The sequence below is a fragment of the Daphnia pulicaria genome, chromosome 3, assembly GCF_021234035.1.
Source record: "Daphnia pulicaria isolate SC F1-1A chromosome 3, SC_F0-13Bv2, whole genome shotgun sequence".
In the NCBI taxonomy this organism is placed as follows: domain Eukaryota; kingdom Metazoa; phylum Arthropoda; class Branchiopoda; order Diplostraca; family Daphniidae; genus Daphnia; species Daphnia pulicaria.
The window spans coordinates 7,410,195-7,426,088 of NC_060915.1; the positions used below are offsets into that span (position 1 = coordinate 7,410,195).

The 15,894-nt window shown below is 43.8% G+C and overlaps 4 protein-coding genes and 1 long non-coding RNA gene across 6 annotated transcripts in view; 2 read left to right on the forward strand and 3 right to left on the reverse strand.

Annotated features, from left to right (window-relative positions):
• The window catches only part of LOC124329502 (potassium voltage-gated channel protein eag-like), a 36,013-nt gene extending 30,253 nt beyond the window's left edge, over nucleotides 1–5,760 (reverse strand). The window contains exon 1 of the mRNA XM_046788575.1: nucleotides 3,354–5,760. Within this exon, the coding sequence (XP_046644531.1) occupies nucleotides 3,354–3,432 (79 nt within the window). The 5' untranslated portion in view covers nucleotides 3,433–5,760. The remainder of the gene's footprint in view (nucleotides 1–3,353) is intronic.
• Nucleotides 5,761–6,556: 796 nt separating this feature from the next.
• LOC124328403 (RNA-binding protein 25-like) lies at nucleotides 6,557–10,682 on the forward strand. Of its 2 annotated transcripts, none has more exons than XM_046787171.1 (14): nucleotides 6,557–6,868; nucleotides 6,935–6,963; nucleotides 7,034–7,382; nucleotides 7,454–7,591; nucleotides 7,653–7,805; nucleotides 7,883–7,965; nucleotides 8,042–8,560; nucleotides 9,056–9,222; nucleotides 9,292–9,442; nucleotides 9,508–9,820; nucleotides 9,887–10,006; nucleotides 10,070–10,215; nucleotides 10,281–10,427; nucleotides 10,493–10,682. In XM_046787171.1, the coding sequence occupies exons 1-14, from the start codon at nucleotides 6,781–6,783 to the stop codon at nucleotides 10,586–10,588; spliced, it is 2,499 nt and encodes an 832-aa protein (XP_046643127.1). In that variant the 5' UTR covers nucleotides 6,557–6,780; the 3' UTR covers nucleotides 10,589–10,682. The 2 variants fall into 2 exon arrangements, with proteins under 2 accessions (XP_046643127.1, XP_046643128.1); XM_046787172.1 differs by having other exon boundaries at nucleotides 6,558–6,853.
• On the reverse strand, nucleotides 10,596–11,266 carry LOC124328407 (iron-sulfur cluster assembly 2 homolog, mitochondrial-like). The gene is made up of 2 exons (XM_046787175.1): nucleotides 10,943–11,266; nucleotides 10,596–10,883 (listed from the first exon to the last, which is right to left on the reverse strand). The coding sequence occupies exons 1-2, from the start codon at nucleotides 11,194–11,196 to the stop codon at nucleotides 10,709–10,711; spliced, it is 429 nt and encodes a 142-aa protein (XP_046643131.1). The 5' UTR covers nucleotides 11,197–11,266; the 3' UTR covers nucleotides 10,596–10,708.
• A 147-nt stretch (nucleotides 11,267–11,413) lies between these two features.
• Nucleotides 11,414–13,969, forward strand: LOC124328405 (dihydrolipoyllysine-residue succinyltransferase component of 2-oxoglutarate dehydrogenase complex, mitochondrial-like). Its single transcript, XM_046787173.1, has 9 exons — nucleotides 11,414–11,573; nucleotides 11,723–11,846; nucleotides 11,910–11,981; nucleotides 12,189–12,350; nucleotides 12,415–12,647; nucleotides 12,710–12,879; nucleotides 12,946–13,144; nucleotides 13,216–13,467; nucleotides 13,556–13,969. The coding sequence occupies exons 1-9, from the start codon at nucleotides 11,481–11,483 to the stop codon at nucleotides 13,688–13,690; spliced, it is 1,440 nt and encodes a 479-aa protein (XP_046643129.1). The 5' UTR covers nucleotides 11,414–11,480; the 3' UTR covers nucleotides 13,691–13,969.
• Nucleotides 13,878–15,346, reverse strand: LOC124328409. Its single transcript, XR_006916289.1, has 3 exons — nucleotides 14,904–15,346; nucleotides 14,690–14,774; nucleotides 13,878–14,620 (listed from the first exon to the last, which is right to left on the reverse strand). It is a non-coding gene; the product is annotated as an uncharacterized LOC124328409 (long non-coding RNA).
• Nucleotides 15,347–15,894: the final 548 nt, after the last annotated feature.

The window sequence follows — 15,894 nt, forward strand, 5'->3', positions numbered from 1 at the left end:
ATATACCCCATTTTTAACCGTCGAATCTTTGTAAGCACCTTATAAAAAAGGGGTGGGCATATTATTTCCATGCGGAATCCATCAGGAGCCCATTTTCCTGGCCGGTGCCTGGCGCAAAGAAAAAGCGGACAGCTCCGATTTTGAAGAGGTTCGCCATGATCAAAAATTTAAAAAAATTTCTGCGGTCGGTGACAGGCTGACAGCCATCGAAATAAAGTTAAATACTTGGTTAAATAAACGCGGACCCCTGGGCGAGCTGCAGCCCCATCAAATTTCAAATGGAGACAAAAGAATTTCAAATGAAGAAGAAAATTCTTTTTAAAAATGCAAAGGGTGTATAGAATGAAGGGATGGGTGACAGGAGGAATGGTGGTGGTGGCGTGATGGCAGCAGGAAGAAATAGATTCCTCTTGCGTTTGGAGAGGGGGAAGAAAACCTTCCATTATATTACGTCCGCTTATGTTTGCTTGCGCTTGCTCGTTCCGGTTTGACGTTGCTCGGGCGCACATGTCTCCCGGATTGACATGCCCCTCCCTTTTTTTTTTTTTTACCCCATCCAACTCAATCGAGAAAATACTCCAGAGCGCATTTTATTTTTTCTTTCTTTCTTATAACCTGCTGCCGTTTTTCTTTTAATTCTTTTTTTCTTCTTTGGCGACTGACTCTGCACCTCTCGGCCCGTGATTTATTGGCCGGAGCGCCTTAACCGACTTCGCCTGGGTCGAAAATTCAATCGCCATTCCTTTCGGTCAGTCAGGAATGCGCTAAACTGTTGTTTAGATCCCTGATTACCTTCCTGCGCTGTCCGTCGAATTTCCCCGCCAAATAACCAAGTGGCCCCCCCACAAACTGTCGAAATTCTCTGGTGGCCAGCACCGGGAAAATCAATACCCCTCGCCCAGTGAGAGAAGTGCCCAGGAGTCAACACAGCAGCACGCGACGGCCAACAACATATCCATAGAGTCGAGCTCATGTGTTAGAGTCTCTCAGCTGTATATTGGTCGTGGGTATATTGTATGTATATATAACGTCGCCGTCGTCGTCGTCTCGGCTGGCCGGGTCCTGCTGGGACTATATAGGACTGTAGGTGGAGGAGTGAGACCCATAGCGCCCAGTGTGGGTGGGTGTGGGTGTGCAAACCTGGTGCCACAGAGCCCCGCTCCGACCGCTGCTGGGGCGCTGCCGTTGGCACTCGACACAATAAGTTGCCACTTTACGTCGCCGTCGTTTGCACACACACACACACACACACACACACACCAGCGTACGGTTGAAAATTTATATTGCCGCGCTTCATGAGCGTGTGCATGTGTAGTACAGGCTTGGAGTTGAACGTCTAAACGACTTCAATTGTATAGTGTACGTCGACGTTTAGCAGCTAGCGCTGGCCGTATAGTGCAGTGGCATTTGTGCTGTGTATACTACACCCGCCGTCACGTCGACATATTTCCTTGTAACTCGTCCCAGACGGTCGGTCCGCCGCTCCCCAGTCGGCTGCTGCTGCTGCCGCTGCTGCTGCCGGCTGAGCTATTCTCTCCTGTTCTATTTTTTTCCGTCTCACTTCTCTCTTCTATTTGCTCTGTTGCTCTGCCTCTCTCTCTCTCTTGTGTGTGTGTGTTTGAATGTGGGCGCGCACTATGGGATGGGAGAGACGGGAAGCTGCGGCTGGCGGCGCGCGGGACTGGCGTGCAACGAAACAGTTACGACCGCTGCACACCCACACGAGCGAAACCGAATGATGTAGCCCCCATCGAAATAAAACACAAGACGGCAGCAGAGAGCAGCCGGAGCAAGAGCAGTGAGCTATAGAGAAAAAAGAATCCCAGGCACCGGATGAGAAAGAGAAAAGAGGGGGGGGGGGTGCACATCCCAGCAGTGCGTCCGCGACCGACGAGTTTTTCTTTTATTGCGTGTCTCTTTTGAATCGTTACATTTCCCGGCAGTTGCAAAAAATAAAACGAAGAAAATAGGGGGAGAAAACAAGCTGAAAGAGAGAGACTCTCTCGTCTTTGCATGTACGTTGGGTATAGAGAGAGAGTTGGGCTTTTAACTGAATTAAGCCCCGCACACTCTAAAATGTTTCTCAACTGAAATAATGTACACGGCACAAACTGTACTACCAGCAGCCAAAACCTCCTTTTTTTTTTGGAAATTTTCCGTTCTTCCTTCTTCTTCTTTCCGGTACATTAAATAAGTCGAGTCTATGTACAGGCCGGGCGGCGTTCATGTCGTTGGTCGATAGTCGATAATCAGGTATTGCCTAACCGGAAGGACAACGACGATATATAATATTCTGTATCAACGAAACAACAACAAAGTCTCTCTTGTTGCTCGAAAAAAGAATTCTTCAATGTCTTTTTGGGCTGTCGATAACCGAGAACTGACACGCAAGAGACAAGCAGCAGCAGCGCACACAAACAAATATCAAAAACAGACTATATGTTCCTAGCCGAGCTGCACAGGAATATCACCGGTCGATTGTGGCGGGTGGTTCGAATTGATTCGTCCATAACTAAAGATATACATTTTGTATGTTTGTATGGATCTCTGTTGGCTCCTATCTGGGGACAAGTCTTTGTCCGTCCGGCATCCAACCGGCACGCAACCCAAACGACCCCCTCGTACCAACGTCTAAAGACGACGACGGGCAGTGCGGCCATCGGTGACGGTCACCGAGACATTTGTACACTGTTAGCTCCACCTCAGTTGCTGGAACAGTACGCACGGAAGAAACTCGTCCCAAAAAAGAAAAAAGAAACAGAAATAAGGGAAAGACGGACGACATTCGCCCGGGTACACATTCGGAAACAATTTTCTTGTATGTATGCTGGACGGCAATAAAACGAATAGCATTCAAACAGTGGGTTGATATTTGTCAGTATTTGACATCCAGTCGCCTGCAGCATGGGTTATTATGACTTGCCGTGAGCTAATAATATTTTTTTTTGTAGACGTGTACAGTCGTATACTAGTATACCGTGTCCGCTTGTATTTCAGCGACGGGACTATTTTATGTACTGCGCAGTGAATAAAAGACCTAGCTACACCGTGTACGTGCTATTTGACGTCGGCTGTAATAGTCTGTTGGCTTTTAAGCGCCTACGTATATGGAGGAGGAGGAGGGTGGAAGAAGAAACATGTCGACTTAATCTGGGCCGAGTGCTGCTGGTTATGCTGGCCAGGCCAGCGTACGAATCGTCGCGGGAGCGCAATGATCATCACATCAAAGTCGTTTTCTCCCGGTAGGAGGAGGAGGATTGCCAGCAGGCCCCTCCCATTACGTAACTGTCGGATTATTACGAGGTTAAATGGAGTAGTGGTAGTGGTAGTGGTGGTGGTGGTACGGTACTCACGTTGTTGACTGCAACGGCGGATGATGTTCTCCAAGAAGGTGTTTTGCGGGGCCACCAGGCCCCGCCTTCCTCCCGGCATCACTACTTTGATACTGTTGATTTTCGAAATTTTGGTGGTTACACTGAGCCGCTCCGATCAGCAAAACGCCACCATCCTGGTGTGTCCCGTTGAACAACAACAACAACAACAACAAAAATAAAAATAATCAAATCCGTTGATGGGTCAGTCGTCGCCTTGAACGGATTGGGCCAAACAGGAAGAGTGCGGGAAACAAATCCAGGCAGGGATGAATAATATGGTAGCACCAGGAAGGAACACAACCCCTAAAAACTGAGAGATAAGGAAACGGCGGTTGGGTGGGTGGTCTAGACGTACGTAAACGCCAAGAGTATCAACTCGAAACTTTTTCTTCTTCTTGCGGCCAATAGGGTTTTCCCTCTCTCTCTCTCTCTCTGTCGAGCAGTAGTACAGGGTGGGCCAAAGTAAGTATTAACACTCCATTATAGACGGGCCAGTAGTCAGTTGGGGTCCCGAAAAACTTTGCCGCTCGCCGATTTCCCTCCTATTCGGTTGAACTTTTTTTTCTTCCGAGACACGCACGCAGAGAGAGAGAAACACTTGCGGGCACCACGGACGAACAAACTCCAAGCAGCGTCGAAAGCGGAACTGTAGACACACACACACGCACACTGGACTGGATGTTATCGAAGGATTTTATTGATTTGATTTCTGGGCATCAGCAACACCGGCAGCAACAACAACAACAACTCGAAATGAAAATGAAGTGCAGCACCGAATCCAAATGTCTTGAGGTCCATTAGCCGACACCTTCTTCTCGGCCGGACATGGTTGGAGCTGATCGAAATCTTCGTAGGTTTTTATTTCCAATTCAGAAATAAAAGTCAATGGCAACTGTTGGAATCGAACGGCAGATGGAGAAAAAAGGGGATGCCCTTTTCCTAAACGTTTCCTTTATGTGACATCCGGCGAAAAGAGGCTGACCTTTTGGTTAGATTCCGGCCGTTAAGTAAAATCAGGAGGATGTGTTGTGGATAACCCCGGGCAGGAAAAGGGCGCCCGGCGTTGGTGGGCTGATGGTGGTGAGAGATATTATTGTTTCTCGATGATTTGGGATTGCCAAAGGTGGTAATTTCCAGCAATTGCGTGATTGCTATTTCCTTTTGAATGTTGGCGACCACCGCATTGATTGGCTCTTCTCTATTTTTTCCCGGCCGTTGTTGTTGTTGTTGTTTCGACTGGCCCGCGATGTTTGGTTGGTTGCGACTCCGTCACACATCAGAGAGGAGCAGCTGGTTTGGCCTAGGCATGTTTTCAGTGCCCGTTGGGTGCCAGCCGCAGCACGGGCCAGCGTACAGTCATCGAGTAAACAAGATTACAACCAAGACACTCTAGGAAGAAGAGGGGCGACGTTGTTAGTCCAGGTGGGGTGGGGTGGTGCTGGCCGGGCTTCGGGTGAATAGAAAAGAGACGACGAGTTCACGCTCACTGTTGGGCCGGTGAACTGGCAATTGAATAATCAATAATAAGCTGGCCGCCACTAGATAGACAGTGTCAGTGGACACTTTATAACATTGGGCGACTTTTCTATAGCTGCTGCTCCTTCTGCTCGTCGCGCCCTTTTTGATTTGTTTTTCTTCTGTTTTTTTTAATACCAAGACTGCGATGATGGAATGACGTTGCTATTAGCGACGGATGTTGATTATCAACCGCCCAGTCGCAACGTCACGCTTGTTGCAGCAACACCAATAAGATTCCTTCCGGCCAAACGGGGGTGGAGAGAATGAGGTTTCGATTTTGCACCTTGATGAGGTTGGGGTTGACGTCCGGAAATCTCTCTTTGACTTCTTCCTTAGTTGTCAGTAAACAGCAGAAAATAGGAAGAAGAAGCGTTGCGACTGTCGGGGGTGGACAAACAAAAAAACTAAAAAACAAAAAGGAGAATCGCTCTGACGCACACACGTTCGAAAATTGCACTTTCGTTGATCCTTTTTCCTTTTCTGTTTGTTTCTATTTTCGTTGGTTTCTTGTTTCGCTCAAATGTTTTGCCGATTTAATGTAGGAACGAGCGACTCAAAACGTGAACGGCTGATTAAATTGGTTCGGTCCGGGGTTTAATTGTAACAAAAACAGAACACACACACAAACACAGACGTCGAGGGGTGAGGAGAGCACAGACGTCAGATGGTGTGAAGCCTCTTCGTTCGTTCGTTCGGGTTTGGGAGGGGGCCGAACGTAAAAAATGTTCGGGGTCGCCTAACTCTCTCCGCGCCCGTGGCTAACTGTGGCCCGACCGCCGCTCTCTGCTTATGCTATCCTCACTCGGCTCTCTCTCTACGCACGTTATAGTCCAGCCAGCCAGCCTACTACTAGCGGTATACATGTACTCCACGACTACTACTACTACTATACTACCTTCGGCGATCCAGCCCCGACGGGAGCACCACCTCCCCCCCTTTCCCGACCCCTTCTTTGAGGGGGGAGAAAAAAAAAACCACCCAGTCCCGACGACGTCCCGTGTGGATTCCGCTGCGGCACGGCCACGAACGTAACAAACAACACAAGGAGATGGGGGAGTGGGGTGGGGGTGGGGCTGAGAGAGGGAGAAAAAAAGGAGCGGGGGGAGGAAATGCAGAGAGCGCTTGCGTCCCCCCCCAGTACCACACTAGCATTCTTTTCTATTTTGTTTCTATTCTATATCTTTCTCTCGGTATATATGGTAGACAAACCGTCCCTGGCGACTGCTGTACGTATACTCTTTGCCCGCGTTTTATTCCATGAAAAATTGATCGATCATTAAAAATTGGGTGCATGTCTCGCAAGTTTATTCAGATTGGAATTAGATTATCACAATCGGATCACTTCCTCCCCAAATGCTGCTGCCGTACTTGACAGAAATTCCTTTCATTGGGCAAATGACAATCTAGACTTCTTGGAAGGGACCAGGGAGAAAATTCTCAACTTGGCTTGGACCGTCTTACATCTACGCCCCCTGCTGATTTTGGCATTCGCAAACTTGGAACAGTCCACAAGTTTTCATAATTTCAAAGTTAGGGATTGGGAAGTTTTTTTGAAATGGAAACCACGTCCATCACCCACGGGTTACGATTACGGGCGGCGCCCGCCAGGAGTTGGTTTAGGCGAGAATTAAAAAACGCGCGCGCGCCGGGTTAGAAAGGTCTTCGTCTTGCCTGTATTGCAAGCGAGTGAAAAAAAGGGGGATAGGAAAAAAAATTTTCCCTTCGCAAATTGAGGAGTGTTTTTTTGTTATTTTTTTAACATTTAACGAGAAAATATTATTGGTCGAACCTCAAATTTCCATTTTACATGAACCATACGATTCGTAGAAACTAGCTGTTTTACACTGGTGTTTATGCATTTGACGTTATTTTGGGATTAAAGTGAGCCATGTCTTACCCACCTCGTCCACCCGGGATGAACTTGACGCCTGGCCAGATGCCGGTACCTCAATACATGACAGGTTACATTCAAAACAGTAAAACGTTGCTATATTTCGCCGTTTTTCTTCTTGACATAACGCTCATATTTCTCTTACTCACAGGACACATGATGCCCGCTGGGATGCCACCAGTAAGTATTGACATCACGTAGCATCCAGATTTTTTGTAAGCTAACTTTTCCACTTCATTTTACGTTTTAGGGAGGCATGATGATGGGGTACCCTCCTATGGGTCATCCTTCCCAAATGTCAGGACAGATGCCACCGCAGATGCAGTCTCAAATGCAACCTCAAATGCAACCACCCCAGCCTCAGATGTCACAAGGTCCGAGGACACAAAATCAAATGCAACCTGGCTCCATGCAGCAGTCTCCCACTGTCATTTCTAGGGGTCCCAGGCCTGCCAATGAAGGTGCTGGTCCATCAGTCACCGTCTTTGTGGGAAACATCACAGATCGTGCCCCTGACAACATGATGAGGCAGATTCTTCAACACTGTGGTTCTGTTGTTAGCTGGAAAAGAGTACAAGGAGCATCTGGTGTTCTTCAAGGTACAGAAAGTCTTACAAATAGTTTCAAGAAGTACTGGATCTCTAAACTGAAATTCGTTATTTTATTGTAGCCTTCGGCTTCTGTGAATTCAGCAATCCAGACCCAGCTCTAAGAGCGATTCGCTTGCTGCACGAACTGGAAATTGGTGAAAAGAAATTGGTGGTGAAAGTCGATGCCAAAACGAAATTAATTCTAGACACTTACAAAGGTAAATAAAAACAACTATCGAAATTTAACCGGTAGTTGACTCTTCGTGTTCTTTTTCATAGCTGACAAAATCAAAGCTGCTGGTGGAGGATCGACCAATGGCGATGACGAATTCCTTACACAGGAACAACGAGTTCAAGACAAATGGGTTAAAGAACGAATCGGTCAGACTCTCAAGGACTACGAATCGGAAATGCAAGCTAATCAAGCCAGAGGTACCGCAGTCCGTCCGTTGACGCAGTTTAATCGACTTTCTATTATAATTCATTGATTCTTTCCAACCCCATTGCAGCTGAAGAAAAAGAAAGAAGAGAACAAGATAAGGAAAAAGCTAGAGCGGCCAAAAAGGAAGAAGCCAATAGTTTGGATTTGAACGTAAAAATCTTTATTTAGCCTTTTTGTTTTTGTTTTACTACGTGCTGCTGATTTGACTAATTGCTTTGTTTCACAGAAATTCGAAACTGAAATTGAAGAAGGAAAAAAGGACTTGATTACCCGTGAAATAGGAAAATTTCGCGAAATCGCCAAAAAGCAAGATGAAGAAAAGGAAGCTGAGCGTAAGAAAAGGAAAGAAAAAGAGCGTGATCGCGAGCGGCGAGACAGGGAAAGGGACAGAGAACGTGATAGACCAAGTGGTAGGGACCGCGGTGGTAATGATAGAAATGATCGCGACCGAGACAGAATTTCGGATCGAGACAGGAATCGCGACCGAGACAGGAGACGTGATAAGGAGAACGAAAATCATCGGCGGTCACGAACTCCACCGCAAAGATCACGCACCCCACCTGGACCACCGGCTCAGCCAAGCACACCGCCCCGAAGAAGTAGATCTCGAGACCGAACCGAAGTGGAGGCTCGCCCGCCACGTCGAACAGAAAAAGATTATTTAAGGGAGAAGGAAGAAGAAGAAGAAGCTCTGGAGAGGAAGAAAGCAGAGAAGAAGGCACGAGAAAAAGAAGTTGCTTATCAGGTAAAAGATTTCACCTTGCATTTGGCGGTCGTCCAAGTGGTCCTTAGCGGATTGGTCTGCACTATCGATCCCGACCTGCCGTGACGCGTGTGTATTGCCCAGAACAGCATAACAACAACAAAAAGAGGGCTGGGAATACGTTGATCATAACTTTGATAGTTTCCATTGGAGTGGATTAGTCTGGAATGACCATCGTAACCTTTTCTTGTTCACCGTTTGGGATGCTATGCTGTCGTGCGTTTCTTTACTCACGCAAGTACCGAGACTGGGCAAAAAAAAACTCGGTTTAATCAATCCATTGCGCCCTTTTTGCCTTCCTGTTTTCTATCTTGTGATCTCGTGTGCCGTGACCGTAAAGTATAAGAAGAGGCAATAGTTGTGAGGTCCCTCCGTTCTTGATTTAAGGATTTCCAGTGATAATGCCAAGTTGGAATTGATTTCTCTTGTGGCTGGTTTTTGTTTTTTTTATCATTTCCTTTTGGGTGGATTCAACAGGAACGGTTGCGTCACTGGGAGAGCCGAGAACGGAAGAAGCTCCGTGATTACGACAAACTCGAGCTCAAGGAAAAGGAAAGGATTGAAGAACAACAGAAACAAGCCGTTTGGCTCAAACAGTTCCTTGAAGACTATGACGACGAAAGAGATGATGCAAAATACTATAAGTAAATTTTGTCTTCCATCTCATTTTCTTTATTGAATCAGCCTAATGTTTCTTTCTTGGAATTGCGCAGAGGCCGTGAAATGGAGCGCCGGCGAACAGAGCGCGAGAGAGAAACGGAATCAGACACACGTGACCGTCAAAAGGAGAAGGAAGAGCTCGAGGAACTCAAGACGAAAATTTTCTCTGAGGGCCACTCAGATCCAACAGCAACTCTTAAACAGGTAAGAGAGGGAAAGCTCAAAGTTTCACGAACGTTGGATGTAAAACCTTTTGGGAATTTTCCTAGGCTCTTTACGAAAGGGAACAACAGTACAAGCCTCAGATACTCGTGCCAGCACCTCCTGTCAGTGATGCCCCCCGCTCTTTCTCTCCCATGGACGTGTCTCTACCATCACAACCATCGGACGTGGAAGATTTCCAGTTGACGAAAGATGTCAATTCCACCACGCCCGTTTCATCAGCTCCATCCACTCCAACCGGACCAGAACCTAAAACAATTAGCTCTAGTGTTGCGAGCAGTGTCATTGCCATGGAAGAGGATTCCATGTCAACAACGAATTCCTTAAGTCCTCTTCCAACTGAAAGTGACAGCAAACAAGGTACGATAATTGGCCATCGATTGTCCAACTAACATATTACTAATTGTTTCTCTTTCTGTATTACAGGATCACAGGGACCCAGTTTAGTATTCAATAAGCGGAAAAAGCTGGAAATCAAAGCCGTTTTCAATGCTGATGAAGACGACACAGACACGACCAAGAAGAAACGGAAACTTGTACCTCTTGGTGACATAATCAGACATTTTCTTTTCATAAAATTTATGTTTTAATTCATTCGTTTTCCAATAGACTATGGCGATGAACTTGCTAAAAAGGAAAAAGAGCCCAAGAACACAGAGGAGAAGAGAAAAAATATCAAGAGTCTTATCGAGAAAATTCCTACGGATAAAGCATCCCTCTTTGCTCATCCTGTTGAGTGGAGCTTAGTGGACAATGTAAACAATGCATAAGTTCGCGTTGTCGAATAACCGCTTAAATTCTTGTTTTATTTTCCCCATAGGTGATAATGGAGCGGCGCATTAAACCGTGGGTCAATAAAAAGATCGTGGAGTACATCGGAGAGCCCGAGCCTACTCTAGTTGAATTCATTTGTTCCAAAGTATTGATAGGAAGCCAACCACAAAATATCATCAATGATGTTCAGATGGTAAGGTCTTAATTTCTTTAAATTTTAAAATGCAATTCCTATTTTAACCATTTTATTTTTATTAGGTACTTGATGAAGAAGCAGAGGTCTTTGTTGTCAAGATGTGGCGCTTATTGATCTATGAATTAGAAGCAAAAAAATTGGGTCTCATGACTAAGTGAAAAGGGGTGATTGAATTGGGTCTCTATTTTGCAATTGGTTGTTGTTACATTCACCCCATATTATGTACAACTAATTACACAGCAATTTGACAAAACACTGCTTTGAATAAATTTTTTTTATCAAACTTTAAGAGAAAATGAAGCACCACATGAACAACCACTTTCAGCTTTAGGGTTCTTCAATATGTGGAAGGCAGAGCGGATTAACTCAGACTGGAAATCAATTGTGGCTCCTTCAAGGTATTGCATGGAATCTTTGTCAATAAAGACTCTCGCACCATCTCTTTCAACCACACTGTTTTAATGAAAACCGTCAAAAATTATGTTGATTTTGTTAAGTTTTTAAGTACAAACCAGTCATCTTCATTTGCCGTGGTGTCCAAATTAAACAAGTACTGAAATCCCGAACATCCTCCTCCTTCTACCGATATCCGAAGCGTTTTCTCTGGGGATTTTTTATGCAGTTCCTTCAATCGTTGGACGCACTTATCCGTCATCTTTATTGATCCTTGTACGGTATCCATTTGAACAGCATTGTTTAAAGATGAGAATGCCGAAATATGTGATGGGAATCTTGTTAATCGGTTTACTAATGCCGCATAAAACATTGTTATTGTTTAATAGAAATATCACGTAACAATACGAAAACGAAACGAAATCAGACGAAAAAAAGCACAACCACAGTTGCATTTTACTTTTATTTTGAAAAACTCGTCATAAAATTCTTAATTCCCGGTTTATTCATACACGAAGATTAAATAACATTTTTAATTCTAAAATTTTAATGTAAAATTTTGAAGGGGAGTTTTTATATTGTTTTTAAAGTTAACCAGCAAAGTCAAATTTCATTCGCAACTCACATCAAGATCAGCCGAAGTCGAACAGAAAAATCATGGCTGCTCTACGTCTCTCCATAGGCTCTTCGAAGCAAATTGCCAAAGTATTTCGTGGCAATTTCAGAGTTTCGGCTTGTTTCAAACATCAGGTTATACATGTTTGTATAAGAGTAAATAATAAAACAAAAATGTGTCAATGAAGTTCCTTGTACCTTGAATGATTTTGCCACATCCTGTTGGTTACTTTCATCTTACAATTAATTTAATGATATTTCTTCGTATTGGTTTTTAATCTCAGGAAACATGTGAAATTGGTATTCAAGAGCCTAGCTACCTGTCCATCCAACAGCGAAATGATGTGAGGTGCCAATGGAATCCAATCACAGTTTTCAGTCGAGGATTCAGAACTTCTGCAGTACTAGGTGAAATTCACTAGTTCCAAATGGCAATAAATAGTCATAATAATAAAAAAATACTTTTTTTAGGAGATGCGAAAACTGTGATGGTACCACCATTTGCAGACTCCATCAGTGAGGGTGATGTAAGATGGGATAAAGGTATGCTTCTTCCAGAGAGTATTGGTACAACTGTATTAGTAGCACAGAAATGATCTTTGAGTGGAAATGTCAATCTTGAAGCTTAATTTCAGTATTTTTAAGTCAAAGATTTCAAATCATTTTGCTTACTTTTCTTTGTTTCAACTTGATAGACTTGCACCTGTGGATCTTATGGTGTTTTTCATAGAATGTTTTTGTTTTCTGTAGCTGTTGGTGATACAGTCCAAGAAGATGAAGAAGTATGCCATATTGAAACGGACAAAACATCGATCCCGGTTAAAGCCCCTTGCAGTGGGGTCATTACTGAGTTGTGCGTTGGTGATGGTGCTACTGTTCAACCCGGAGCTAAACTCTTCATTATGAGTGCAGGTAACTATTATGCTACCAGAAAATTTTACATTTAAAAATAAATTTAAACCGTTTTTTAATCTAGGAGGTGCTGCCAAAGCTGCTGCTCCCGCTGCTGCTGCTGCTGCTCCTCCAACACCTTCACCAGCTGCTCCTGCTCCTCCACCGCCTACCCCTGCCGCCCAACCTGTTTCTGGTGCGATCCCATCAACACCTCCTCCTCGCCCATCCCCTCCGACAACCCCCATTTCTGCCATCCCAGCAGCAAGCATCCAACCTCGGGTTGCTGCTCCTGTTAACGTTACGCAGACGTCCCAAGTACGAATTAAATGTCATTCCCCCATCATTTTAACCTATTTCTTAATATTTTTCATCTCTAGGCTGTTCCCCTAGCCCGTCTTCCACCTGCAGATTATAGCAAGGAAATTACTGGCACGAGAACCGAACAGCGCGTGAAAATGAACCGCATGCGGTTGCGTATTGCTCAGCGGCTGAAGGAAGCTCAAAATGTCAACGCTATGTTGACAACTTTTAACGAAATTGATATGAGGTGAGGTAGTATACCATTGTCTCTTGAGGCCGTAAGTTAATTAACATATTTCGTTTAAATTCACAGCAACATCATGGAGCTGAGAAAAACACACGGTGACGCCTTCTTGAAAGTTCACAAAATCAAGTTGGGTTTCATGTCAGCTTTCGTCAAGGCCGCTGCTTGCGCCCTTGCTGATCAACCTACTGTCAATGCCGTCATCGACGGAAATGAAATCGTCTATCGCGATTACATCGACATATCTGTGGCGGTTGCCACACCAAAAGTAATTCTGCTACAGTTTAGCATTCAGAGTTAAATTATTGAATTAATTTTTTTTTATTTTTTTATTTGAAGGGTTTGGTGGTGCCCGTTCTACGTAATCTAGATTCTATGAACTATGCTGACATTGAAAAGGCTATTGCCGCAATGGGTGAGAAGGCAAAGAACAACGCATTGGCTGTAGAAGATATGGATGGAGGTACTTTTACCATCTCCAACGGTGGAGTCTTTGGCTCATTATTCGGTACCCCAATCATCAACCCTCCGCAATCTGCTATTTTGGGCATGCATGGAATTTTTGATCGTCCCGTCGCACGCAATGGCCAGGTACGATAGACTAAAATTAATAACTAAAGACTCATCAAAAACAAATATCAATCGCGAGTTGTTATTATATTTAAATTGATTTCTTTAGGTGGTTATTCGTCCCATGATGTTCGTAGCTTTGACTTACGACCATCGGCTTATCGACGGAAGGGAAGCTGTGACTTTCTTGCGCAAAATCAAGCAGACAATCGAAGACCCCCGTACTCTGCTCTTATCAATCTAAGATAAGCTTTTCATAGAAAGGGACCTTATATATTGCGAATCATTTATAGGAAGCACTAGTTTAAAGTTCCCGATTCAGTTGCATTCTACAAATCTAGAAGGAAACATGAGAGTTATAAATAATAATAAAAAATAAAAAGAATCGAGTGTTCCCTTAAACATACTGAACTGCGTTCGTCTGTTTTCGGTCTTTTTTCTTTATTCTTCTTTATTTCGTTTTCTACCCCTAGGTGGCAGTGAAAGACGAATCACGTATGAAAATACACTATTTCTGTTTGAATCATCACAAAATCCGTGTGCTCCTGATCCTTTTAGTAAGGATTAACGACAACTTAACTATTTTGACGATTCTTAGAAACTTGAAATATTTATGCATCCTAGATCCTAGAATTAGCGGATTGGCGGTTGCAGTCGATTTCGCTTGCTTGGAAGTTATTATCAGTCAGTTTGGTTTAGAATGATCATTGATCGCTTGTATTGGTCACGAGAACGTTGATATTTCGTTGCGATGGCGGTTTCTAGGGAAGAGCAGTTGGCAAAGGAAGCAAGGAACTTATAAAGTATTCAGACGCTTATACGTTCGTGACATCATCAAGTCCGGCATGTATTACATACGTTTAATATTGCGCAATAGCTACCATATTCCTAACTCCTGAACTATCCATCAGTGCCAAGAACTTTCAGTGTGGCGCCCTTCTTTTTTTTTCTAAAGTATGTAATAATCTTGCCTTGCTTTTCTGACGACGAAAGGAAAAAAAATGTCGGGAAAAACTTTTGGGTCTTTTGAGAGTTGTAAAAAAGGAAAAAAAAAAAAGGTTATAACGTCACGACACTCGGTTTCACAGTTGGCCCGGCTTTTTTTCTCGACACCTCTCGCACGGTGTCTTCAATGAGTTAATTGCCTAAAATGTACGTAATGTGGAGTTTGAACCTGCTGAGGAAAAAAAATTGTATAAATTAATAATCAAGGATAGAGGGAAACTTTGGATTAACACGAAACCTCACAAAGTTGTGGGACAGCGTCATCTAATTCAGACAGAAGAGAGAAGGGGGGTGTGAACAGTCAGATTTGGAATTGGATCGTCCTAGGATTAATTTAAAGTTTTCTTGGTGAAAGTATTTGAATAAAAAAAAATCCTTAAAGAGTAAAAAGATAATAATGATACAATTTTTCTCTAATGTGGAAAATAAAAGACACTGAATATTTAGGTTACCTTTATGATAAAAACTGACAACAACGATTATTCATCACAGTTGTTCACATCGTGTGGCCATTGCTGCAATAATGAGTGCGATCTGTAACGTACATTTTTATTCCCCGCACCATACTTGCCATATGTTTGGCCACTTTTGTGACCAACAAACAAAACCCACACTACAATTATTCTGCAACATGCACTGCCGTGTTATGAATATGGGAAAGAAACTGTGCCCATCCTAAAGTGTGTGTCGAGAAAAACTCGTGACGAAAGAGCTTACATTTTTGTGTTTTATTATAACTTGTTTCGTCTTGTTCGTTTCAAAATCAAACGAAAATGGTGTTCGACTTCACTGCACGCCTCAGACGAATCGAATTCTCCCATGATTTGCAAAGAAATGCTGGGAGGCTGCTTCGTCGAGACACCCTGGAAAATGGCTCGTCAGCACGTGGCATCAAAAAGGTAAGTGAGTCTTTTCTTTCCTTTCTCTTGCCTTTGATTCCTGTGTGAATATTCCCAAGTTGTCGAAGCAATTTTGAGCCACGAATTGAATAAGTTGGAGTATCACTCTACTAAATTGACGTAAAATCAGCTTAACTTTTGACTTTTTTTGTTTGTCACATGCATTCGTAGGATACAAACTGCGATTGTTTGTCGAGTACTAAAACTAAAACTGTCTATAAAATAATGGTGGCCACCGCAGATTGGGAATTTTTCTGATTCATCCCGTTTTCCCTTCATTTTCGTGTGCGTGTCTCGAGTGAATCAACCTTTTGTGAGTGGAATATATTCTACTCTCACAAAAGGTGGTCACAATATGCAACAACGTCTATAGACTCTCGAGATATATATCTGATCAGTCTGGTTGCAACAGACGCATCTGGCATTATCCAACTGCTGCTTATTTTTTAAATTGTAAATTGCGTCGTGCCCTGTTTCACTTAAAAAAAAACTTTACTTTTTAAAGTCGTCGTGCGGTTTTTCGTCGAAAATCCATTTTGTCAGA